The sequence below is a fragment of the Cryptomeria japonica genome, chromosome 10 (assembly GCF_030272615.1).
Source record: "Cryptomeria japonica chromosome 10, Sugi_1.0, whole genome shotgun sequence".
NCBI lineage: Eukaryota > Viridiplantae > Streptophyta > Pinopsida > Cupressales > Cupressaceae > Cryptomeria > Cryptomeria japonica.
In genome coordinates this window covers 899,695,222-899,721,193 of record NC_081414.1, presented here as the reverse complement: position 1 = coordinate 899,721,193, position 25,972 = coordinate 899,695,222, and the positions used below count along the sequence as shown (strand labels likewise).

Below are 25,972 nucleotides of genomic sequence, written 5' to 3'. Positions count from 1 at the left end.
TTTAAGGTTGAACCTGGCATTTTATTACACCAGAAAAAAGCAACAGTTTTGCACTTAGTCAGCAAAGATGGCTCAATTTTGACAAAAATGTGCGACTGTTAAATGTTCTGTACCTTTGTGTACATATCCAACAAAGATTTATAATATAAGATCATGGTCAATCATTGGGCATAACTCACAACTACAAAAAAATGTGTTTGACATTTAGTAGGGCAAATCTCAGGAAATGTTCTACGAAAAGACTACCAGATATAAATTTACAATAGTTACATTAAGATCAAAAACAGCAATGCTGAATGCTGAATCAGCATTGCCATAGTCGGAAGTTATCGATTTACTACAAAACTTTGGTTATAAATCAAAGAAAATACAAAACTAATTAGCATGTACATGGCTATTTCCAATATGTGCTTTGCAAAGTACTAAGTAGGGTTGACTGCCAAAAAGAGACATGTCAATGAGACAGGTAGCCTTAAAAAGGGAAAGATAATTTCACCAATGTCCACAGACCATGACATCTCTCCTAGATTTCATCTTGGTGGTTATCTTCATCATCATCTCCTGCAATTCTCGACAACTCTTCTTGGACTAGATTTTTAATATAGTTTTTCTTTTCAGTAAAATCCTTGTCAAAATGCCTTCCTGCAAATTAAAATGATATTTCAAAAAAGTTCAAAATCCTTTAAATTTCCTAAAGGCTAAATGACATCCATAAAAATGACAATGCGACTTTATTGAAATTTACCCAATCGCTTGACTACGTCAGAGAGTGTTGCCTGCACACAGAATAATTTGATTAATATTCTTCCAATGGGCATAACATGGTCATTATCTTTTTAGCAATCCACATACCCAGGCCATTAATAACTTGAGAAGTTTGTTTGCTAATTAAACTTACAGTGTTGAAATCCACTTCATTGAGAAGTTCCCCGATTATAAAACGGAGTTCTTCTTCAGTAGGATCAGGCACACTTGTTTTCATTTCCAACTTAATTTTTCCTTCTGCAAGAAACATCAGAGAAAGAGATATTGATCTCAAAGCTGGGAAAATGTATCAGTCATAAAACAACAAGAACAACTTAAGATACCTCTACTTTATCAAACTGAATAGAGATTCTTCAAATGTCATGAATTAACAATTCATAATATCTAAAGAATATTACCACCTTTCTTATAAGAAAATATTTTTATTTACCTGCCATTCTATCTGTCTGAGTCTTACTTTCCTTCCTTCCATAGGTGGCCTCAGGTTTAACAGACGTATGCTGATCATTCCTGAGAGTATCCTTTGCATCAAGAAAATTATCACCGGGGTTTTGCAACTGAGATTGAGAGGATTTCCCACCACGCTTTCTCTTAGCATTCATTTCAGCATCTTCTAACTTTCCCAGCCCCTCACTGTTCACAGCTATGTCTTTCTTATTGGTACCTTTTGAATTCCTTTTCAAAACTTTCCTAGGCATTATCTTATTCTCTGTTTCATCTTTATGTTTTATCAAACTGGCATCAATCTCTTTTCTCTTGGATTTCTTATCAGTAGATTTTAAGGAAATACTTGGATCTGTTCTATGAAGTTGTTTACCCTGTTTCTCACCTTTTCTCTTCGCCACATTTTCATCTGCCTTTGCCTTGGATCCTTTTTTAGCAAACTTGTTTGAGTTTTTTCTCTTCAATCCATGCTCGTCATCATGTTTTTCTTTCAAACTCTCTTTTTCATGTTTGTCGAGCATACTTTCTTTATAAGCCTCATTGTCACCAGCATCAACTCCCTGTTTGCATCATCCCCTTGAGAAGACAAGTTAAAATTTTGTCTCTGAAACCACATTGTAAAATCATGCAAAGTATGAACATACATTAGCAAGAGATATTCCATCCATATAACTTTGTTAACAGCTGAGATACACTTCGTCCTCTTCCAAATTCAACTTATGAGCATAACAATACTGAAATGCAATTCATTAATCATGCTATCATAACTGGAGAAAATAAGATTATACTATTGATTTGTTTGATTAATTGTTTTGACTCCATTTTGTTACTGAAGATCTCGTGTAGTCCTACTGTACATTTCATTGGTGAGCAGCATGAAGCTACTCAGGGGGTTTGTGTTTCAAAGTGCCTCATATTGCCTTGGAGTGGAAGAGTCGGTGTCAATTCTTTGAATGCTGTATTGGATTTTTAAAGCTCCTGTTCATATTTGTTGGAATTGGCAATTGGCCAATTAAAGATCTGAATTGTCTCAAGCTAGTATTACCTTTTCTTTCAGCTAAATAAGAAAACTTTCCCAACTCATATTGAACAGGAATGATTTGAGAAATTAGAAAATCAATTCACTACACTGAGGGTATTGGCCTCTATATTGTACTGAATTTAATTGGTTGTTTATAATTTTTTAGAGTAGGCATGGTAGGAAAACTTAAAAAACTATTAGTTGCAGTTTCTAATGTACTATTTAATTATCCATGGAACCTGAATTGTTTTTATATGAGCTTTTAATGCTGTGGGATTTTTGTCAAGACCTTTGCCCGACAGGGCTTGTAGTCAATCCTTGCAACTACCTAATGTGGTGTTAATTATTGGGACATTAGTTTTGCAATGTGGGTTTTATTGGAGAATAGATATGGCACTTTAGTCACTAGGTATTGATTAATCATTAATTGGGCTCAGTGTGATTTCAAATAACTTTTAGAGTGTTTTGTCCATCTACATCAATGAATGAGGATAGATTGTTGTTCTCTTTGATGAGTAAAATGACGTTGAAACATTTCAATGTCCTGACAAAAAATTGTACAAGACATTATAGCTGGAACTTACAAGTGTACAGCCACCTTAAATCCAGCAATTATAAGATGATATTGACATTAATGACTTCAAATTACAGCTCAAAGCTTGATTATTTTTAATCTTCTCAATCCTGGCACTCTACTGTAAACTCGGAATTAACTGGAGAAATGCAGTTTGAGCAAGGAGAGGAAACTAATTTGCTATGGTAATGTTTAATATTGACTATTAACATTATCGACTATAATACCAGTAGTAGGGGTGCAAGGAATTTGAGTGAAGACGACCATGTTTGTTATAAACTACAATTTGGATGTTGCCTTTCTATGATTTGGGAAGCTCTTTTAGCATTTGAAGCTGCCAATGGCTTCACTATTCAAAAGGATACTATTTTAACAATTGAAGCTGACAATGACTTCCCTCATTCAAACAGCCCTAAGAATAGTATCTGCTCAAACAACTGACTGTCAAATAAGATATCAGTTAATGTCTATCTCTTCCATTTTTTCAATATCTAACTGATTCATGACTGATACATCATAAGTTTTACATTCCCCCTTCACGTTATCTACAAATAACAAGTAAGAAGTCTTTCAGATCAGACTCGTAAACCTTGGTAAACTCAATTAGTTGAACTACTCCAAACAGGAAGATGAAGTTAAAGAACTACACATTTCAAGGAAGAGTAAGGCTAGGGATGCAGCAGAGGATTTAGAAAGTGGAATTAGAGATATGTTGGCACTGCAATGGTTTTATAACATGCTGATAAAGAAGCAAAAGTGAAAAGCATGCAAAATGCCAGATAATGGTTTTGAAAGAACTTTGTATGTCTAACGGAGCATTTTTTTGAGAAAAGACTCTAACCACTTTATATGCTCCCCGAAGCCCTCTTAAGGCATTACAGAATCTTTTTCAGTAGTCCTTACATAGAACTGCAATTAATCAAATCTTTAATTCAATGAGTTCCTGCTGAGAAATGCATAGAGCATTTAAAATCAGTAATAAAGAGGGCTCAATTCATTGTGTTGGTCAACTAGGAAATAGTAACAGATCCTTGCACAAGCAGGTAACAGCGATCGGTTAAACTTCTGACTTACCTGCAGACTTGTATCCAGCTATACCCCAAAACTTGGCAAAAAGTAAGACCAAGGCAAGGTGTGGTTGGGTCGCTGGACTGAGTCGCTGGGTTATCTCATGATATTAAAATGACAATATCCTCGTTACTGTAGACAATGATCTGAAGGTGATAAGGAATAAGAGGGCAACCTCTGAGATTTTGCAAGATTTCATTAATAGCTTTTTGTAATTTACTATTGATGGATGGCTCTGGACATGTCCAACCATGTAAGAATGGAGGGAGATTGCATGGAGGGAGAAACGGCTGTCTTAAGGGACCCTACCATGCCTCCTTATTCCATATCTTATATGACTGAGATTCACATACAAATCAGACTTGCTGCATATTGATGAATATATGATTTCCCTACTCTAATAATAGATTTATTTCATGAACTGTGTCTGCAATGTTACCTAACTTGACTGCAGGTTTCCAAACAGGCTTAGTTCATCTTATACTTAAGTAAGGTATGTACCCCTAATTAAATTATATGCTTTGTTTCATTTGGTTTTGTAAATTTAGGGCAAAATATAGAGTGGTCCAGCAAGGGGACATTATAAAAGGTATTAGAGCATGATCCTGCCCGCCTGCAGGGTAAAGATAAATCAATGAATGCATTCTAGTCAATGAGAAGGAATCTAACAATACATGCTTTTGAGTGTATGCTCCATGTTTGCATAACTCGTGTATGCTCCATGTTTTACGTGTATTCTCTGTGTTTGGCATGTCTACAGACTCCTACCAAAATGAGATTTGTATTCTTGGTTGATTTAGAATATGAAAATAACAAGGGTGAACCAAAAGAAATATGAACTTATTTAGGAAAGAACATTGCGTTTAAAGTCACAGATGGGTGTCATGCTTCCAAACCCTCATTTTAATGCATAAGTTCTTGCCTTAACATTAAGAGTTATCTACAAAGTTGGGCAAACAGTGGGACAACCCAACCGTTTACAAAGTGACACAAAACAAGAATGAGAGAAATTCACCCAACATGCCAACTCTAGATTCTGTTGTTACAAGTAATTCAAAATTGCAACTAAGGTAATATCAGAGATATGCCACAGAAGCTAATTACAACAATCAAACTCTAGGAGTTGATGTGGATTTATTGAACAATAACTTGTACAAGCAAATTTCAGGAAGGGCAGACTATCATGGCCCCATCAAAATAGATTGTAGCTTGTATAACAATTAGATCACAACCTTTATCTCAGACAGATTGCAGCCCTTCAGACTCAATGGAATAAAACAAAGATCCTATTAAAGGTTGATTAATAGACCAAAATGACAGCGCTCAACCATAGAAATAAATCTGAAATAAGAATGATAAAATTAGATATGCAGAAAATTTTCTTATTTATAAGACTACACAATTTTCTGCGATCCAGACCAGACCAAGACAAATAGCAAAGGGAAGGTAATTATTTGTATCCCATCGGAGAAAAGCAATCTAACCCAACACCGATAGATAGGTTGATAGATACAAAGCAATCACTTTACAAAGGCATGTATAATTATTATTGAGCAGGCTGGCAAACCAAAGAAATGAGAGGGAGAACACCCCTAGTCAATCAGAAAGTGATAATAGGACCACCCAGGAATCAACACCAAGATCAAATGGGCCACCTTTTTTACTTAGAGAAGAACCATCGAGTGAAAATGAAGAGGCCAATGCACCCAACATGAGGGAACTCGTCATGGAAGACTAGACTCTGAAACAAAAGGAAGTATCCCATTTTCTGAGAATTGTGAAGCCAATGCAAGGAGGAACCATTGGAGAGGAAAAACACAGGCTAACCTAGAAATACAACACAAAGCGGGGAAAATGACCATTCCCAATTTTGATGGGAATGGAAAAAACACAGCCCATTCATGGATTTAGAAACTAGAGACATACCTCACCCTTTGTCCTATGGCAGAAAAGGATGCCATTACATTCGCTATATTACATCTAGAAGGAATGGCACATGAGTGGTGGCATTATGGCTTAGTTACCCAAGATCATAAAAACATAAAAACCTATGAGGCTTTCAAGAGAAGGCTTAGTGAAAGATTTAACCAAACTCACCCCCAAAAACATTTCAAGGAACTAACCCGAATAAGGCAAAGGGGGACTCTCAAAGACTACATCACGGAATTTCAAAGGTTAGCGGTCTTGGTCCCCAGAATATGTGAAGAACGGCTTACTTACTTATTCATAGAGGGCCTTTCAGACTCACTCCATGGGTTGGTAAGTGCATTTGACCCAACCACCCTTCATGAAGCAATCTTAAAAGCTACTAGGCTTAATGCCAAATCAAGGGACAAATATCATCCAAAAAATCAATCATCTCCCAGCCTATCTTAAAATGAAAGAAAAGAGCTCATGAACAAAGGACTATGTTTCCACTGTACGGAAAAAGGGGAATATGGACACAATTGTAGTTGAGAAAAATTTAAAAAACGCAAAGAAGACCCAAAAGAAAAAGGTTTGTGCTTTAAATGCAAGAAAGAATGGAGGCTCGGACACATGTGAAAGCCAATTACGTAATATAGAGGCATTGTTCGACAGTGAAACAAAGGGAAATCAAAGTAAGAAAAAAAAGGCATGATGAGGAAGATCTTAAAAGCATCCAAGTAGGACAAGAAAGGATAATAAAAAAATGGAGCTTTGCGGAGAAGCTAATCTAGTAATTATGGTGCGCCCTTACATCCTCAAAATCTATGGGAAATTAAGCAAATGATTGAAGCAAATTGGAGAAAGTTTACAACACATCAATGAGCATCAAGAGCAAAAAGATTGGGGTCATGTAATAGCCCACTAATTTTTTTTATTTTTAGACCAATAACAATTCATCCACAACAAATAACCCGTTAAGGTTAGAGGAATAAACCAAACAATTGAAAGGGAACCCTTCCACCTTTTGTTCACCGAGAGCCCAAACTGGGAGGGTGAGAGCATACAGTGTTCCGGGGATCATTAGCAATCATAATCAAACTGAAAATTACAATGCATGAGCGGCAAGCCAGCCCCTTCTGCTTATCCAGCAGGATAGAAACCAAAGCTCTTGGCAGTAAACTGACCAAGGGAAAATTACAATAAACTGAAGTTCAATCACTATATCGCGTATTTCAGCAGGAGGACAGTACATTAAGCTGTCACTCTACCGCATATTTCAACGGGAGGACCATTGAATTGAACTTATCACTCTTACCACTTATTCAGCGGGAGGACTGATTACAAAACTGAATTACAAAACTTAGAAGGCGGCAAGCCAGCCTCTTCCACTTATGCAGTGGGTAATTACAAAAGAAAGTAGAAAGAAGGGGATGATCAGTACTACTGAAACATCCTTACAATATAGAGATGAGATGAGATGAATAATTGCAGATTTCTACAACATGACTGTAATTTTCTGTTACACTGATCTGCAGGCTGAAAGTACAGTTTCAGCAGCCTATGGAAACATCAAAACACTCATAACTCACTCATTTTTTGCCTGAATCAACTCAAATCAATCCCAATCCCACCGTACATCAAATGCAATGACAATCAATCAAAGCCACATCCCAAACAAACCCTTTTTTATTTTGCACGCATCCCAATGCAACACAGAAAACCCACGCCTAGCCTAAGAATTTCGATTTGGCATAATAAATTCAAAACTCCAACAAACGTGCTATAAACTTACAAAGTTTATCGCCAGTGCTGGGAAGGAAGATAGAGCTGATACCCATAACCGTCAGTCACTTCAGCAGAGAGGTGTGATCAAAAATATGTTTCAGCCACAGGCAAACCAGCGAGTCTCCAGAATCACTTCAACACCAAAAATGTCTATGGTAAACTCTGAGAATGTAGGAGAATACAATGCACAACTAGGTACTGTATTTCAAGTACGAAACCGGGTAGCACTAGGGAGACGCACTCCGAAACCTCTTAAGTTTTGTCGCCAAACCGGCAGCATAACATTACAAATTTTCAAGATAATCCAAAAAGAGAGCCCAAGGCTCTTATTTATAACTTCTTGCTCCACCAAATTCAAATGCAAATGCACACAAATTCGCCCAAATTACATGTCCTCCAATGCACCCAGCACATTTGAATTTAATTAAACATGTCCCTTCAAAATGGCGTCCACTTATTTCCAACTCCCTAGGCAAAGTTCGAACTTTTGCTAGGTGAACAACTTGCAATATTAAAACAATATGAACATGACATGTTTAATCATTCTCAACGCCCCCTGACTAAGGGAAATAATGATATTAGTAGCATATATTTATCCTTTTCCCTAAGTCACCCAAAACACGATTAATCAGTAATAAAATAATTAAATATCAAACCTTAGGATAGGGAATTAATATTTAATTAAATAACTTACAACTCCAATACTGATTAATACCAAAATCAAGGATGAAGCTGTGCGATGAAGACCACTGAATTGTGCTGAGTCAGAACCCTGTCCGAGACTTTGCTAAAAATAGAAATGCTCAACACAACCACTTACTAAAAATAGTAAGTCAAGAAATACTGCTCCGAAAAACATAATCTTCGCACCCAGAGAAAGGGCTTGGAAAGCTCAATAGAACTGCATCAACCAAACAGCCAAACCCCTAACTTACTAAAAATAGTAAGTTCTGACTTCACCAAAGAAACAAATGCATGTTATGCCACCCTGGAGTTCATGGAAAACCCAGAAGGAAACCATAAGCAGAATTGAAGAATTCCCCCCTGACAAACCCTAGAAAGCTCGTGCAGAACTCCACAAAAGTTGGAAACCCTAATTCTCCTTTCCAATTAGCCTACAAGTCTCCAGGAATAAACCAATGGACCACTGAATGCACATCACTGAGAAGGGGACATTACAGGTCAGGCCCACTTTCTGGCTCGAAGTGGATTAGGAGCAAAAGAATTGGGGTGGTTAGGGCCACTATCTGACTCAAAAAAAAGGATCTAATAACATGTGCATTTGTTTGTATACTCTGTGTAAGCTTCGAGTATTTGTGTATGCTCCATGTATGTATGTATTCATGTGTATACTTTGTGTTTTTATCTGTATGCTTTGTGTTTGGTTCATACCTAATATGTTTCTGATATGAGAATAACTAGAAAGATATGAATTGCATTTGAGGTCATCGATATGTGTCATGCTTCTAATCCTCGTCTTAATATATGTTAAGATCACCATTGCTTTGATGCAGAGAGATATCCAAAATATCGTGCAAACGTTGGGTCAACCAAAATAAATAAGGAATACAAATCTCCAAGGTTTGATTTAGAGACCTCCACGACTCAATGCATGGAAACCTGCGTTGCTTGAGGACGAGCAATCTCAGGAAGGACAAACTGTCACGACCCTAACTTAAGAGGGGCAGACGAAGCATAAGGAAAATCACCTTGATTCCACGATATTGCAATTTTCCCAAAGGAAGTCTACACTAGCGATCAACCTCAGTCTCACATAACAAATAATTAACAAGTATGATGGATATTTGTTAAGGCATGGATTAATTCCAAGGGGTACAATTGGTGAAGGGTCCAAAAGGCTTGAAGACAAGGGACAACTGTTGCAAGAGACATGCCTCTTCAAGTCGTGAGAAGATATATAGGGCAAGATCGGCCTCCAAGAAGGGCAGCGGAGAATGCAAGAAAAACTACAACCATTGATCAGGAAGATGACATTCTAATCAGACACAAGAGCAGCAGACTTCTAACCACCTCATATCTGCTATAACAATCAGTGAAGACAAGGGATAAGCTTTCAAATAAGGAAGAACTGGCAGTATCATTATTATTACAGTGAACAGCAACCTATACACTGATGAAAGAATTGTGGCTCTAAATCAAGGTACTAAATTGGCAATTTACAATTACGAGCCTAATACAAACCCTATTTGGGAATTCTAGGGCAAATCGAGAAAAGTCCCAAAAGGAGACATTACAAACACCTATGCATTCAAGGAGGCATGGATCAAACCTGATTTAAGATTACTAATTATATATACAGCAGAACGAAAAGCAGAAGAAAAATATAGAATATTGGACGATTAGCAAGTAATCAAATCAGACAGTCATCTGCTAACATTCCAATTTCCAATGATAATGTAGAGATCATTGCTTAGCTTTTAAATATGTATATGCACATCTCTGTTATATACTAATTAAAATATACACACCAGCAATGCAACAGTCTGTCAAAAGGGGAAGGAAGGAAACTGCATTAAGCGAGAACAGCTTTAGGGCACCCTGCTACAATGGCTAGTAGAGAGAATAGCTATTAGGGCACCATATTGCACTGTGATGGGGAGAGAATGGCTAAGGGCACCCTATTGCAATTTCCCTTTCAACCCCTACATTGAGGGATTGTTGACGAACCCAAAGATCTCCAACCGTGTAAAAATGGAGGGGGGTTGCATGGAGGGAGAAACAGTTGTCTTAGGGCACCCTACCATGCCTCCTTATTCCATATCTTATATGACTAAGATTCACATACAAATCAGACTTGCTGCATATTGATGAATATATGATTTCCCTGCTCTAATAATAGATTTATTTCATGAACTGTGTCTGCAATGTTAACCTAACTCGATTGCAGGTTTCCAGAATGGGCTTAGTTCATCTTATACTTAAGTAACGAATGTACCACTAATTAAATTATATGCTCGTTTCATTTGGTTTTGTAAATTTAGGGCAAAATATAGAGTGGTCCAGCAAGGGGACGTTACACAATGGTCAAGGATATCCTTCCTAAAAATGGATTTTATGTGTATCCACTTTGTGTTGCCAATGTAGAATGCCTCTCAAAGTAATTATAGTAAGTTTCTAAATTCATATTTAAAAATTGTTTATGACAGCGTTTTTAAAATATTTTAAAGATGAAAAAACATTATTTCCATCTTTAAAAAATTTAAATTAATAATTTTTTTACAATGAATATTATAAAATGATACATATTAATATTATATTATTTTAAGCTTGTATTCTATTTTTGTCCATTTTTAAAGCTTTGGGAAAATCGTAACATTCCATTTTCTCAACTAAAGTTCCATTTTGCACTGAAATGTATTGTTTTTTTTTTTGGTTTAGAACTTCCCCAAATCTACATTCAATGGCATTAGAAAACCAACTTCCATTCAGGTTTGCAGTGAACGCTTTCGTGAGAAAAATTGTGGAAGTTTGAAGGAATTGAGTGACAGAGGCACTTAATGATGGAGAAGGGATACTGAGCAAGCCAAGCTATGCAATGCTGGCCTACAAAAAGCTGAAGAAGCAAGCGATACGAGGAAAGAAGATTTACAGTTTTTTAAAGTGAAATGCTTAAAATATGTCCAAATATGCAGTGAAGAAGATTTACAGTTTTTTAAAGTGAAATGCTTAAAATCTGTCCAACCATGCAGTGAAGAATATTTACAGTTTTTTAAAGTGAGATGCTTAAAATCTGTCCAAATATGCAGTGAAGAAGATTTACAGTTTTTAAAGTGAAATGCTTAATATCTGTCCAAATATGCTCTGAAATGCTTGTAATATGAATTTAAAGGTTATGAACTGATGATCAGCTCCAACCAAAAACGTTGTTGTTTTGTTTTTTTTTCTTCCAATTTTGGTTTGCTTTTTCTTTGTGTTTCAGTTGGTATCTCTCCTTCAATTTTGTAGAAGCCTGACCATGACTCTGGAGAGTGAAAAGGAAAGTTTAAAATGCAAATTTGAGAGAATCATGTCCTGCTCAGCTTGGTGGCTTGCTGCAAATAAACATTGGACAATATATTGTGATTTGCAATTAAGCTCGGAACATAGCATGGACATCCATCAAATCATAAAGGAAACATGAATTTTGTATGTTGTAGTTGCAATTGCCCTATTGGACATGGTAGCATCAACAAGGCATGTGAGTTTTTGACAAAATGCCTCAAGAGATGTCCCCTCTCATGGAATGCAATGTTTATGCCCAACTGGATTTGTTGCTAAATCTTGAGAAGCTTTCAAGCGAATACAATTGGCGGTTGTAGAGCCCAATTCCACATCCCAGCCCATGCCCAAAATGGGTGCTTTAAAACAGAGTATGGACATCCATCAAAGCATGACAGAAAGGGGATTTTTGTCAGACATTATAGTTGCAATGAGATGTAATCAAATGTGGAAGCATAGACAAGGCACGAATCCCTCAACAAGATGTCCATTAAGGAATGCAATGAGTGCAGGAACTGCAAAAAATAAATTTGCTGATAGACTAGAGAAATTTTCAAAACAAATGCAATTGGCTGGTATAAAGCCGAACACAGCAACTGTTTGCCACAACCTCTCCAACATGTGCCAAGATGGGACCCTTAGACCAAGCTTATGTACAAATATACTTGTTGGAAAGACTTTTGAATATTTCCAACCTATTGATTCGGCTTCCAAGCCGTGAATGAGATGAGTTAAACCATTGGCCCAAGAAATAGAGAATTAGAGAAGACAGAATGTAAAAGATTTTGAAGAAGAAAATGTGAACCGATGGGAACAATGGAAAATGGAAAAGTGCGATATAAGGAGGGGAGAAATTGTGAAGAAAGGGAGAGGGGAGGGTGAGCAGAGTCGCCCAAGAGGGACGGCGTGATGAGACAGTGGAGGCCTGTGAGAGTGAAAAAGAAGATAAGAACTCTATGTAGATGGAGAAAGACCATTGAAAGGTCCTGTTTGTAAATAAATGCTGGCAGATTGCTATAAGTTGTCAATAAAATTGTTTGAGATAAAATTATTTAACTAAGATACAACCTGTTGTTGAATTGAAAAACAGAGTCTCTACTGTTGTTATAGTATTTTTGGGTTTTAAGGTAGGGGTTTGCATCTCTTGCATCATCTTTCCAGTGTTGTTATTCCCAATGAATGTTGTTATTTCATATGACATCAATCTTGGCTTTTTTTGTGCAGGTCTATAATTTTTGTGCATTATAAATATGTGCAAGGTTGTGGGCACAAATATAATGGATGTTAGAATTTACGTACATTGACAGTCTAGATATGGAGATATGTCCATTTAGATTTATTAGAAAATAATTTTAAATGAAAATGAGCATTATCTTTTCAACTTTGAAGTTGCATTCAGCTCATATTAATAAAAAAATATAATTATTATCTTTTTAAGTTACCTTAATTTCAACTGAATTCTTTTAAGGAAGAAAATGATTGGAGTTAACATTTGAATGGGGGGAGGGTAGTTGACTATGTTTCAATAGTTGTGATCATATGTTAATTTAATGTTTCACAGTTGAGCAACCATTTATAGTAGGGTACTTGGTCATGTTTCAATAGTTATGATTTATGTGTTAATTTATCTTTAATAGACATGACTTCAAAATTGTTAGTATTGATTATTTATACTCACAACTAATGAAAGGTATTCTATAGATTTAAAAAATAATAAATCATGTGATGTGAATCGACATAACAATAAAATATGATTTCATCATAATTATTTGTTTATGAGGATGGTGCTTTGGGCAATTTTTGCAAAAAGGTAGATTGGTGAAGGTTGTTTTCCATTTTGAACCCTATCCTCTCTATTCATGACTCTTATTCATGATTTACACTAACAACAATGAAACTAAAATGAAATGAAAATGTCACGCATCCATTTGATATGATAACATTGCAAAAAGAAAAACTCTCTTCAATCCTTATCTTTTTATAATTAAAAAATGATTATTTATCTATGATAACAGTTAGAGTTGCCATTAGGGTCAGGGTTAAGATTCAATTAGGTTTAGGGTTACGCTTTAATTAGAATTAGAGTTAAGAGTTTAACTACAATTTGACTTAGTGCTAGGTTTTAGTTATGGTTACGCTATTTTGAGAATTTAATTATCATTAGGATTACAATTAAGGTTTAAATAGGGTTAGGGTTAGGGTTAGAGTTAGGGTTCATTTAAGATTAGGATTAGGTTAGGGTTTAGATATGGTTACAATTAATGTTAATATTCAATTAGGGTAGAGAACATATATTGCGAGGATTAGGATTACATTTTAACTAGATATCTCTCGACGTATTTTACATAGATTTTTGTAAATAAAGGTATGCTAGTTATGTAATATATAAATATTAGCTTGATAATATTATAATAATATAAATATCATCCCCTATCCTATTAAATAGTAGTAATATTACACATCATAATCAGATTCAAAAAAAAATATTAAAATTTAAATATACTAATATATATTATACTAAACCTCATTAAAAATAAAAGCCCTACCCATTGTTAAAATAGGACTGTTGAGCATTGAGAAGGTAAGGTCTCAATCTCTAATTTGGAAAGACATAAAACAACCCAATGGTAACCTAAGGTATTCAAATACCCATTCAAACCACCAATCATTATGGTTAACAAGTACATCAATTTGACAACTTTTACAAAAGTTGCTTGACAACTATTTGAGCAACATTGACAATGTTTTAGCAATTTTTACAACTTTCAACAACTTGGTCTCGAACCTTCCAAAATGACTCCAAATGATCTTTTAATGGTCTAAAATGACATTGTTAACATGAAACAACACAGAACAAGACAAAAACTCAAACTTTGACTCCTGGAGGCCTAAAAGGCCTGTGGGTGCTCCTACACCATACTCCCAAGGGAAAACTCAAGTTCCACTTGAGTGTTGGTCTTCTTTTTTTTCCTGGCATTCCAATTCTTCTGCACTATGGCCTTGATGTCTTCTTGGCTGTTTCTTTCGAGTCTTCAACTTGTTTGCTCTAGGTTGTCTTCTCAGCTCCTTCTCTTCTTTCTTCCTTGCAAGGTATTCATCTTTTGGCATCCTCCTTTGAACCTGATCTCTTTCAAGAGCCTGCTACTCAATGATTTTTATCTCATTGTCTAGCAAACCTGCACAAACATAGTCCAATGAAAGATTAGAAATAAAATATTGAGAGCTTGAGGTCTCCTCCTTGTCTCCTAGCACCATACACTCCACTTCAACACCCGAGAGATCCTCCATGTGTGCTCTTGTTGGCTTAGGACTGAACTTGTCCTCTAACGGTCTCCTTTGATAAATAACATCTTCTAACACTTCCATCTTAGTTGTTAATTGCTCTTGACTTTCATACACAAAGTAGTGTTCCTCTTTTTCCAAACCTGCCATCTACTTGCAAAAGATTTGATCAATCTCTATATATGGACAAATTACTTCCTGCTGCACTTCAAGGCTGCATTCATCATTGAACTCTTCAGTTTGTCCTACTGCTACAACCAACTTATCATTCATATCCATTTCTTCCAATAATAAAGCATCCAATTCATCATGCATTTCATCAAACACTGGTCTTTCTTTAGGAGAACACAAAACATATTCTTTATTCATCAGCCTTTCACTATCAAAAACAGAATTCAATATGCATTCACCAAGTACCTCACCTTCCTCAGGATGACACAGTATTCCATCTTCTTCACTTAGGATTTCTTCTTCATTTACTGTCATGCCTGCATCTGCACACTCAAGGTTTTATTAATTTCAAAACAATGAGACTTACTTGCCTCCACATCTCTTTCCTTGGATGGCTTGTCAAGTACTTTCAGCCACCTCAATTTGTTAGCTTCCTGTTGCTTCCTTCTCTTTTCCATCATTTTCTCAAGAGGCCACTTCACCTTTTCCTTAACCTTCTATAAAGAATCCATGTGATCTTATTCCCTGCAATAGCTCTAGTATGATGTCCAACTTGTTCAAACTTTCTCTTATCTCTTTTATCTCTGCTTCAGCATCCTGTTGTAGCTTGGGCTGGTTCCTTTTTCTTATCTCTTCCCATAAGCTTCATCACTGTAAGCAATTTTTCTAGTTCCATTTTTCCACCTCACCTAAGCCTTTTTCACCTCAATCTTTTGGCAACTTCTCCTTTGAGAGTTACTTGTGCTCTTCTCCTTCCTTCAAGCCTATCTAGGCTTCTCCTACCCGAACCACCCACACAACTTGCCCCACAATGCACACCTTGCAAACTGATTAATACAACAAAACTGTTATAGCCTCTTGTAGCATTCACTTATTTCTTCCTACCATCTAGATCTTTTGGACTCTGAAACTTATTTTACCAGACCTTTTAGGCTCTAATACCAATTTGATGCAAAAGGAAAGACATAAAACAACCCAACGGCAACTTAAGGTATTCAAATACCCATTCTAACCACCAATCATTATGCTTAACAAATACATCAATTTGACAACTTTCACAAAAGTTGCTTGACAACTATTTGGGCAACATTGACAATTTTTGAGCAATTTTTACGACTTTCGACAACTTGGTCTCAAACCTTCCAAAATGACTCCAAATGATCATTAATGGTCTAAAATGACCTTATTAACATGAAACAACACAAAACGAGACAAAAACTCAAACTTTTGACTCCTGGAGGCCTAATAGGTCTGTGGGTACTCCTGCACCAACTGACAATTTTGCAATCACTAGAGCTGCAAACTGTGTCCATTTCTCGGCAAAACATAACAAATAAAGTAAAACAAAAAAATCCCTGGCTCGTTGTAGTAATAATAAATCACTCAAAACTCGTTCTGGATTCGTCTGAGTTCACTCCAGACAAACCCACAGGCACTTTTGCATGCCCAAAAGGACCTTGTCGCCAAGCTAAACTGGATCAGAACCTGGGCCTTCTGGCTGATGAACCAGTAACATAGGTGTTTGCTAGAGGAATAGGAGCTCACCTGTATGTGCTTTGGGGTATACTTAAATGTTTCGATGCACTGTATATTTACTAAAGCAAAAAGTAAAAATGTGATTAAAAAAAAAAATGCTTGTGATAATGCATTAAAAAAATATATGTTTGCTGGCCACAATGCATAAGCACCAACTTAAAATGTAATCCCCATTAACATCAATATTTATTTAATTCAAAAAATAGTTATTCTCCAGGTTGCTTAATCAGTAATCCTCTCCAACATACAAGGGTAAAGCACTGTAGTCATCCATTGAACAACAGGCATCTATGAATGCATCGGACCATAATAGTTCAGAGTTGTACAAGAATCTCAGAAAAAAGTCATGGTCATATTCTAAGAATATGCACTAAAAAAAATTCTACAACAAATAGTTCAGAGTTGTACAAGAATCTCAGAAAAAAGTCATGGTCATATTCTAAGAATATGCACTAAAAAAAATTCTACAACAATCTAGGCAGAAGTAAGCCCAAAAGAATATTCTGAAAATTTTCAAATAAGAACACATTAGACATTAATGCAAAAATACAGAGAATGATGGAACCATAAAAGCACTTCTAACACCAATCAATGAGCCAAACCTTGCAAGTACCATGTGCTGGATGTGTTAATGAAAATAAAAAAGTACAGTCTGTAAAAGTCAATGTTAACCTTTGAGCGGAAATTCCAACAACCCTTTCACACATTCAGTATTTACATGAATTCCATAAGAATATCCTTATAGAGGTGTATGCTAACTTGGATGAGAAAAAAATTCAAAACCGAATGCATAAATAAAATAGATAATGTACAAACCTTTTTTGTAATCTCCCCAAGTGTTTTTCCTGGAGCGTTACTGTCTGCTCTCTTTCGTTTTTTGTGCTTTGAATTCTAAAATGTCAAATGAAATCATGTCATATCAAAAAGTCAAGCAAAACATGAAAAAGAAGTGCAACATGTATTGGCCTTCTTTTAACCATTGACAAGTTCCAACATGTTTTGACATAATTCTAACAATTGAAATGTTCTTGTCAACAAATATCATACCTGCTCTTTTTCTTCAGATAAAGCATTCTGTGTCACACAAGGAGCCTCGAGGAATTCAAGCAGTTTTGCTACCAACTCATCCTGCCAAAAAATTTATTTATAAAACAATGCAAAGTGTAAAACCATTTATGTTAGTTAACTACTAATTTAAACAATAAAAAATTGAATAGAAGTCCTAATTTTTATTCTGCATATATTTTCATTACCTTCTTAACTGTAGGTTTTGAAAGTTGCAAATCTAGAAAATCACAGAGATTTGCCAAGTTTTCTTTATGAAGTTTTTCAAGTTTTTCCTTCACTTTCTCATTATTCTGAGACTCCATACCATAAGCAACAAAGCAACAATATCATCCACCAATCATAAAGTTTGTGACATAAACCACAGTAAATTGGAAGCATGAAACTACTTAAAAATCAAAGACATCAATATCAGCAGCTTAAGTAGTAACCTGAACTAGAGAGCTGCAATAAAAGACTGTACAGTGAAATCAAACATAATCATTAGCATCCCCTTATACAAAGGATGCTTGCAAAATAACTCTTACAACCAAGCATTAAAGTGAGGATTAGATTAATATATTCTACAAATTCAAAACTGTTAAAGTTTGGATTCTCAACAATCAAATTTTGAACAAAAATTACCTTGTTCTCACCCTGTTCAAAGCCAGAGAACTGCAAAATATTATTTCTGATATGAGCAGCCTACATCAGAGCAAAATTTATTGTTGTCATGAGGAAAGTATACATGTAACAATTAAATATAGAAATACACAAAAAGCTTAAGCCAAAAAACCATCATCCTCCAATTAAAAATACAAACACTAGATCAGAAAACACCATAAATAATAGCTAATAATCGAAATACTGGTAGAAAAATGCAAAGTTTAATTCTGAACAAATAGGAAAATAAGTCACTAAAATTACTCCAACCTGTTGCAAGAAGTTGTTTAAAGATGACATCCATAGTTCCATTGAAGCCAATCCTAACTTTGAAATCCATATGAAGCCATAGAATGTAGAAAATATTTTCCTTATTAAAATTAAGAATACCACAAATTTGAGAAGGAAATTTCTCTTAATTTTTTGAGTGGCTTCTCAGAAAGAATATATAAATAAATTGTGAAAGTAAATAGATAAACATCTAGAACCTAAAAGAGACACAAGAAGGCAACAGACAGGATAAGGCATTGAAATTAGCTCATGAATAAATAGTAGAATTTTTCTAAAACAATGGCTTGAAAAAAGAAACAATAAAATTTATATTATTATGCACTGAGTAATATCAAAGATAAAATGAGCAAGAGAGGAAAATTCAAACATCAAAATAATGAACAAATGATAATACATAACTAAAGAAAATATGCTGATAAATAACACCTTAAAGGAAAGTCAAAAGAGATAAGCTTAAATGATAAATCACTATGGCTTTCATGGAGTAGACCAGTGACTGAACCCCACGGAGATACATTACATGTTAATACGTACAAATGTTCAAAGATGAAATAGGGTATACTATTACTTCTAATTGTTGGTATGGCATACTACAACAGATGAGGCCAGGTGCAAGTCCTGGGAAAATTTGAAAGAAGAGATACCCCAGTGCTGGCATCTAAATCAAAACATTTCCTATAAAGGGAATTCACCAATCAAAGGGAATCAAAAAAAAGAAAAAAAGAAAAATATCTTCAATTATAGAAATTCATTAAAGCAACTCTTGAACACACATTCTAGAGCATATTTCAGTGTATCATACACACAAAATGTTTCGAGAAAATTATATAACGTTCTTAATGTTTGAGGCTGCTTATGCATTGCATAGTAATGAACATGAAGAATATGAAACTAAACTTAGGATCATGTGTTGCAAAAAGCTTGAAAAAAGATGACTTCGACTAACCTTAACACGCCTTCCATAAATAACACTGTGAAGCAATTTCCAGATTTGATCAGCTTTGCTCTTCCTTGATAGCTTATATGCCACTGCATAATACAGGATGTTTAAAAACAAGAACCCTTGAGTTCAAAACACTTCTATTGATAAGCTTCTGTAAATTATAACAAAGAAGCAAAGAATTCAACATAATAAACACAAACACCAATCACATAAGAGAATACAATTTGAGATCCCCAACCTTAATGCCATTGATTAGACCACTGCTTTACTAAATGAATTGTCTTCTGTTTCTTCTTTAGTTAGTTAACTAAAACTCAGTTGTTTAATTGGTTTTCAGATGACCAAACATTTATCATAAATTTAACACTAACTTTGCCGGAATTATTACTTTGGGCTCAGATGTGCTAACCACTCAGATTTACTTTTAATTTCAATTATAAGTTATATTTCCCCAACTATTCTTGTATTGTAATGGCAGAATTAATGTTGTAGTAAATTTTAAAATTTCTTACCTAAGTTAGATAGGACGGAATGGAGGCCACATAGGGACACAAATTCTTTTTACAGCACATCTGATCTGTCCAGTTTTTATCCTTGGAAAACCCCACAGTTTCTTAAATAGTTCATACTTTATAATATAAAAATCTTTCTGTTTATTTATTTGATTAAAAACATGTGTGTAGTTGGTGTTCAACAGATTATCTTATCTTTTAATTCCTCCTCTTAAAGTGACTGCATATATCTATTTTATAAATCAATAACGTATACTTGAAGAGCTGAGAGATATTGTCATTTTTTCCTGCATTGGATGGATATAATCAGTTAATAAGTTAGAACAGTGCCTATAACCAAAATTATAACAAAGAAGCAAAGAAATCAATGCAAAAAATACAAACACTAATCACATAAGAAAATACAATTTGATTCCAATATCATTACCTCAATTAAGATGGGAAATAACCTACTTTTTACGTTTCTAACAAATCTAAGTCTTTTGCGAGGCACCTTTTACTAAAAAGTCAAACACATGCATCACAAACACCATAAGCACTAACTCAACCATTAAACCAGACCTCTTTGTGATCCATAGCCTTAATGCCATTGATTAGAACACTGCTTTACTAAATGAATTGTCTTCTGTTTCTTCTTTAGTTAGTTAACTAAAACTACGTTGTTTAATTGGCCTGTCAGATGATCAAACATTGAGCATAAATCTAACACTTATACTTTGCCGGCAATATTACTTTGGGCTCAGATGTGCTAACCACTCAGATTCACTATTAATTTTAACTATAAATAATATTTCTCCAAATCTTCTTGTATTGGAGTGGCAGATTTAGTATAGTAAATTTTAAAATTTCTTACTTAAGCTGGATAGTAAGGAATGAAGGCCACATAGAGACTCAAACTCTTTTACAGCACATCGGATCTGTCCAGTTTTTATACTTTAAAAACCCCACATTTTCCCAAATAATCCATAATACTTAATATTTAATAATATAAAAAATCTTTTTATCTGTATAATATAAAAAATCGTTTTATCTGTATATTTATTTGATTAAAGGCATGTGTAGTTGGTGTTCATCAGATTATCTTACCTTTTAATTCCTCCTCTTAAAGTGACTGCATATATCTATTTTAAAATCAATGACATATACTTGCAGAGCTGAGAGATATTGTCATTTTTTCCTGAATTGGATGGATATTTATATAATTGAATAATCAGTTATAACAGTGCCTATGACCAAAATTCATCTAATACACTGTAAACAGTCCTGTTAATTACATGTCTTTTAAATGCAGGAAAAACTCAACTCAAGCATTACCAATTAAACACTTCACATTTATTAGACTTTGACAAATTGCTGGTTGCACAACTCTTTTCTATTCTGCATTCCACCCTGCCAAATAGTATCAACTGAATAATATGAATGGCAATATCTTCCATGGAAGCCACTTTGTTTGTCATCCCTTTTGAATTTCTAAAGGCAAAATTTTATGAAAATTGCATTTCTTGAACAAGAGCACCACACAAGCAAACCTCAATGCCATTTCAACATATCCATTTACTAAAACAAAGAAAAAAATTATTTTAATGTAAAATTATTTTAACGTCCATTGACCAAAAGCAGGTCAACAGGATTATTAGAGGATACAGCAGCTAACAATAGAAAACTCTAGAGAGAGAGAGACCTAGATGGAAAAGGATCAGAGGATCATGTGTCTCTAATTCAATGCTATGAGAATAGAAATTCTCCACTTTCGAAAGTAATTCTAGAGATCTGACACTCATCAATGTATAATAACTATGAAGGTAAACTGACATTTTTCAGGTCACCACCAGGTGAGACAATAGTTGGTGTATGTGAATCCCCTTGTTGAAGCTGAAAAGGGTAGTGTTTTTCATTTTACCTTAAATAGGTAATGGATACCAGTAGTTGGCCAACCTCAGTTGATAGACCTTGCCTGCTTCTTTGGATCCATTTCAGCTAACCAAATTCAGATGTTAGGAATTCTAATACATGCTCACGCTAAGAACTTCATCTTGTGTGTTCAAGCGATTCAGTCATTTTCCGGCCACCGCCTTATGCATTAACTCATCTAATAGACCAATTATGATGCACACAGATGTCATGAATTGATTTTTTATGTTTTGACATCCCTTGGTCTATTGACAATTTTTCTTCAAATTTGTATATTTGAACTCTTTGGAAGCCACATATTATCACTCCTTATGAAAACAAGTAGTGCCCAAGTAACACAGAAACTATTAGAACATGCCCATAGCTACTCTACTATAACGTTCAGATTTTGTAGTCTCAGGTCTTGATGTCATGACCAAATATGAAATTACACCCAAACCAAGTCATTATAAAAGCAAGTTTATGCCTAAACCCTCCATACATGTATTAGCACTTAGAACTCAAACGCTATTGAGACAATTATATGATTAGATTTCTTTCTGAAATTTGCTCATATAGATGTATGTATCATTAGATAGATTATAGTCTACGTTTGTCAGAGACACAAAATTCAAGCAGATAAATATTCATGTATATACAAATTCTCCAAATTAACATGTTGCATGAGATACATACGAAGACATTAAGACCCTGTCAAAATGCAACTTGAAATTAGAGTTTTGGCAATTGCAAGCATTACTACAATTACTTGATTGGTTTAAAGTTTTAAACATAAGTTTAATTCATAACGTCAAGATACCAGGCATGTTAATCAATAGTGAGATACTGTTTAATAAGCAATTGCTCAGTTGCAACAACAGTTACAATATTGTCATGGGTACACACCTTCTCCAACATTTAGGGTATGTAAGATATCAAACACTTTTCTGGCGTCATTGTATGGAGGAAGCTTGATACTACATCTAAGCCCAACCTATGAAAGTTGCCTGATGTTCAGCATCTTTAGATCATGAACACCGCCTTCCCACCCTTAGGTGATAATCTCTCACATAATTTCTCCATGATAATAGAATAAAGGGACTAAACATGAGATCCATTTACGCCTTAAAACCTGGAATGTGTAAGCCATGCTTTTGTTTACAGCAGTCTACAAAGACACAATTAACCAATAAACAGGCTAATCCACATGCAAACATGGGACTCTTTTCTATTGTATATGACCAAATACCAGGCTCCTTTCTCACCTAACTGAACATCTTCACTACACTGACCTCGAATCCTAATCCTAATTCATAGTAAGAACACAATAATAACAGTAACTGTAAGCTCAACAACTACCAATTAAGCATCCCACTAGCATATCCAGTTACCAACACTGTCACTTTTGAAACTTCAACCTGACAGATGCCTTCCAAAAAGCTCTAGAACTATACTAGAGTGCATAGACTTCAAAATAGACTCCTAAACAATTTGCGCTACACTTTTTAGATAAAACATTGCCAAAACCTTCTGCAGTAGCACAGAAAGCCCTATGTTTCCACTACAAGAAAAAATCAGTGCATCCATATTATGTTATCGCCTTTCTGGATTTGGATTGCCATGGGACCTGTCAGCATCTTCTTGATGAACAGCTATGAGGTCACCTGTCAGTTTCATGTATTATATCTCATTATGACCTAATATGATCCGTGCACTGAATGCTGACAATAGTGATTCTTTAAAACTGGCAACAATCAAGCTCATGCTTTAAAGAAGATAAGAACTCTTCTGTTCAATTCTCAGAAGAGAAGAGTGCCTATTGAGACCAGAATGCTTGGAAGTGCATTTAATGAATTGTACGAATTTTCTCCAGAAATAAGATTTCCGAAGAGCAACTGCAGGAAAAGCATGACAAGGCTTAAACTGGGCATGCAATCCTCTGGATAGCTTTCGATTTTCTAGCTATATCATTTGCTCCACACATGTAAACAAAACTACCTATACTGCCTTCCAAGTTCCTAATACAGACCATACATCTATTATTCTAACGTCTTGATTCTTGACACAATGAAAGTAGGCTATCTCCCATTTCCATTTATCATCTCTTTTTACATGATAATGTTGTTGCAGTCAATGTTAATTGCAAAAATACTTCATATAATTTACTCATTCATATGCATACTTTAAAAGCAAAAGACTGAAAAACTGCCTGCAGTAACTGTATCTAATAGAAATCTACATATCTAAACAGCAATTATTCAAATACTCGAAAGTAAATTTAATGACCTATCTGCTTTAGAAAACAAAAAAGTTCCGCCATTAAAGAATGTAGGAGGAGCAATAAAAGGGCTGCACCTGGGTTCACATTATTCAACTAGTGATTAAATTTATAATCAGGAAAGGCTGCGTAAATTCCTCTCTGCATTTGAGTAGATCTACCCAGAAGGCCTTAAGACACCTCTACCCAAACAACTCTGGCTAGAATACCAAGACAAACACTTATCTAGAAAGCATTCCTACTATAAGCCATGCGACCGTCTAACTGTAAATTTACTAACACCAAACACCCGACCCCTCCCTCTCACACACGTGACAAACATTTTTTGAGGTCGAGAAATAGGGAACAGACTTGAAAATAAAAGGCAACCGCTTAGAAGTAAGCACCCAATTAGTCATTGTGACTATTCATTGAACAGGAACATAGCAGAGGGATGGTACAGAAGACGACCGAGGATACACCCCACTGGAGCATGGTATACCAAAAAGCACTCTTTGACAGACAGATGCCCACACCCAGTTCACACACATGCCCGAAAAACACATACACACACCCACAAAAAGGGAAAAAGCCTACCATTTGGGATGTCCTTCAGAGCTGTACCACTGCCACTGCCCTGCAATATGCAATAACCAAAGAGATGAGTACCAGTCATTAAAGTTAATTGGCTCTCGGAGCAGAGCATAACTACACAAACGAACAATTTCGTAACCCCAAATAACCAAATGACACTTTTCAAAAACCAACTAAGCCCAAAAGTTGGAAATTGCCCACAAACCACAGAAAATGCCAAAACCCAATTGAGCTTAGCTAACAAGAAAAAAGCACGTTACCTTCTCGACAACAAAAAATTTTGGCGCCTCTTCTGAAGAAGCTAATATGAACCTCCGCACGGATTTCTTCTCCCTAACAGGCCTATCACTACTCATAGGTGTAGTAGGCTGAAACATCGGAGTTGCATCAACTTTTTTCTTTGGTTTTACAGTTTTCTTCGGTTTTACAGTATTCTCCACGCTAGTTTCATCGTTACTAGACTTCGGCATACTAGACTTGGGCTGCTTTGGTCGGCCTCTTTTTCTCCCGGTAGGAACAGGAGGACTTTCAGTGAATACCTGAACTTCACTCCCCACACTAGAAACATGCCCTCCATCTTTCGGGACAGTTCCTCCATCTTCAGAGATAAGCCCTTCATCCACTTCGCCATTAACTTTCACAACTTCACTATGGTTATTACTCTCCTTCTCCTCCTGAATTGGAACATTTCCACCACCACCCACTAAGGCCATGGCAATTTTATAGGCAAAAGAAGCAAAGGGGACTAAGAACATGCAAACCCACAACTCTACTCAAGAAATTGAAGTTTTTTTCACAATCATTCGGTAGACTCCAGAGCTGATAAACATGAAAATTTGCAAGGAAGTGGGAATTCTCTGTTAAAGGAAAGATACCCAAATGGCAATGCTGAGTTATGAAGCACTAAAAGTTGCATGCAAACTATTCCCTGTTTTCACTCCCATCGCTCGAATTCTACCGCCAAGACTCTTCTACTCCTCCCCTCCATGCAGTTTGCGTTTTGCGTTTTGCGTTTTGCGAGCCCCTGTTCCTGTTCGGATCTCAATTGCTTATTTATTTAACTTGAATTGAACTAAGAGTGTAATGTTTTTAACAAATGTTTTATTGGCCTCTTCATTGAAAACCCTTCTCCTCCTTGTTATGATCGGTCCACAAATCCTTGTGAATCTGGACTGAAAGAAAGAGAATTTTGAGAATTTGCTGGGTTGGAGTGCAACTACATGCA

The 25,972-nt window shown here is 35.5% G+C and overlaps 1 protein-coding gene across 2 annotated transcripts; it reads right to left on the bottom strand.

The window, feature by feature from the left end:
- Nucleotides 1-25,972, bottom strand: LOC131046266 (DEK domain-containing chromatin-associated protein 1). 2 transcript variants are annotated; one of them, XM_057979956.2, is made up of 11 exons: nt 25,008-25,972; nt 24,751-24,790; nt 19,498-19,580; nt 18,243-18,302; nt 17,807-17,911; nt 17,601-17,681; nt 17,370-17,444; nt 1,196-1,769; nt 899-1,002; nt 746-776; nt 1-642 (listed from the first exon to the last, which is right to left on the bottom strand). In XM_057979956.2, exons 1-11 carry the CDS (start codon nt 25,500-25,502, stop codon nt 524-526), a joined length of 1,767 nt encoding a protein of 588 aa, XP_057835939.2. In that variant the 5' UTR covers nt 25,503-25,972; the 3' UTR covers nt 1-523. The 2 variants fall into 2 exon arrangements, with proteins under 2 accessions (XP_057835939.2, XP_057835946.2); XM_057979963.2 differs by lacking the exon at nt 17,807-17,911.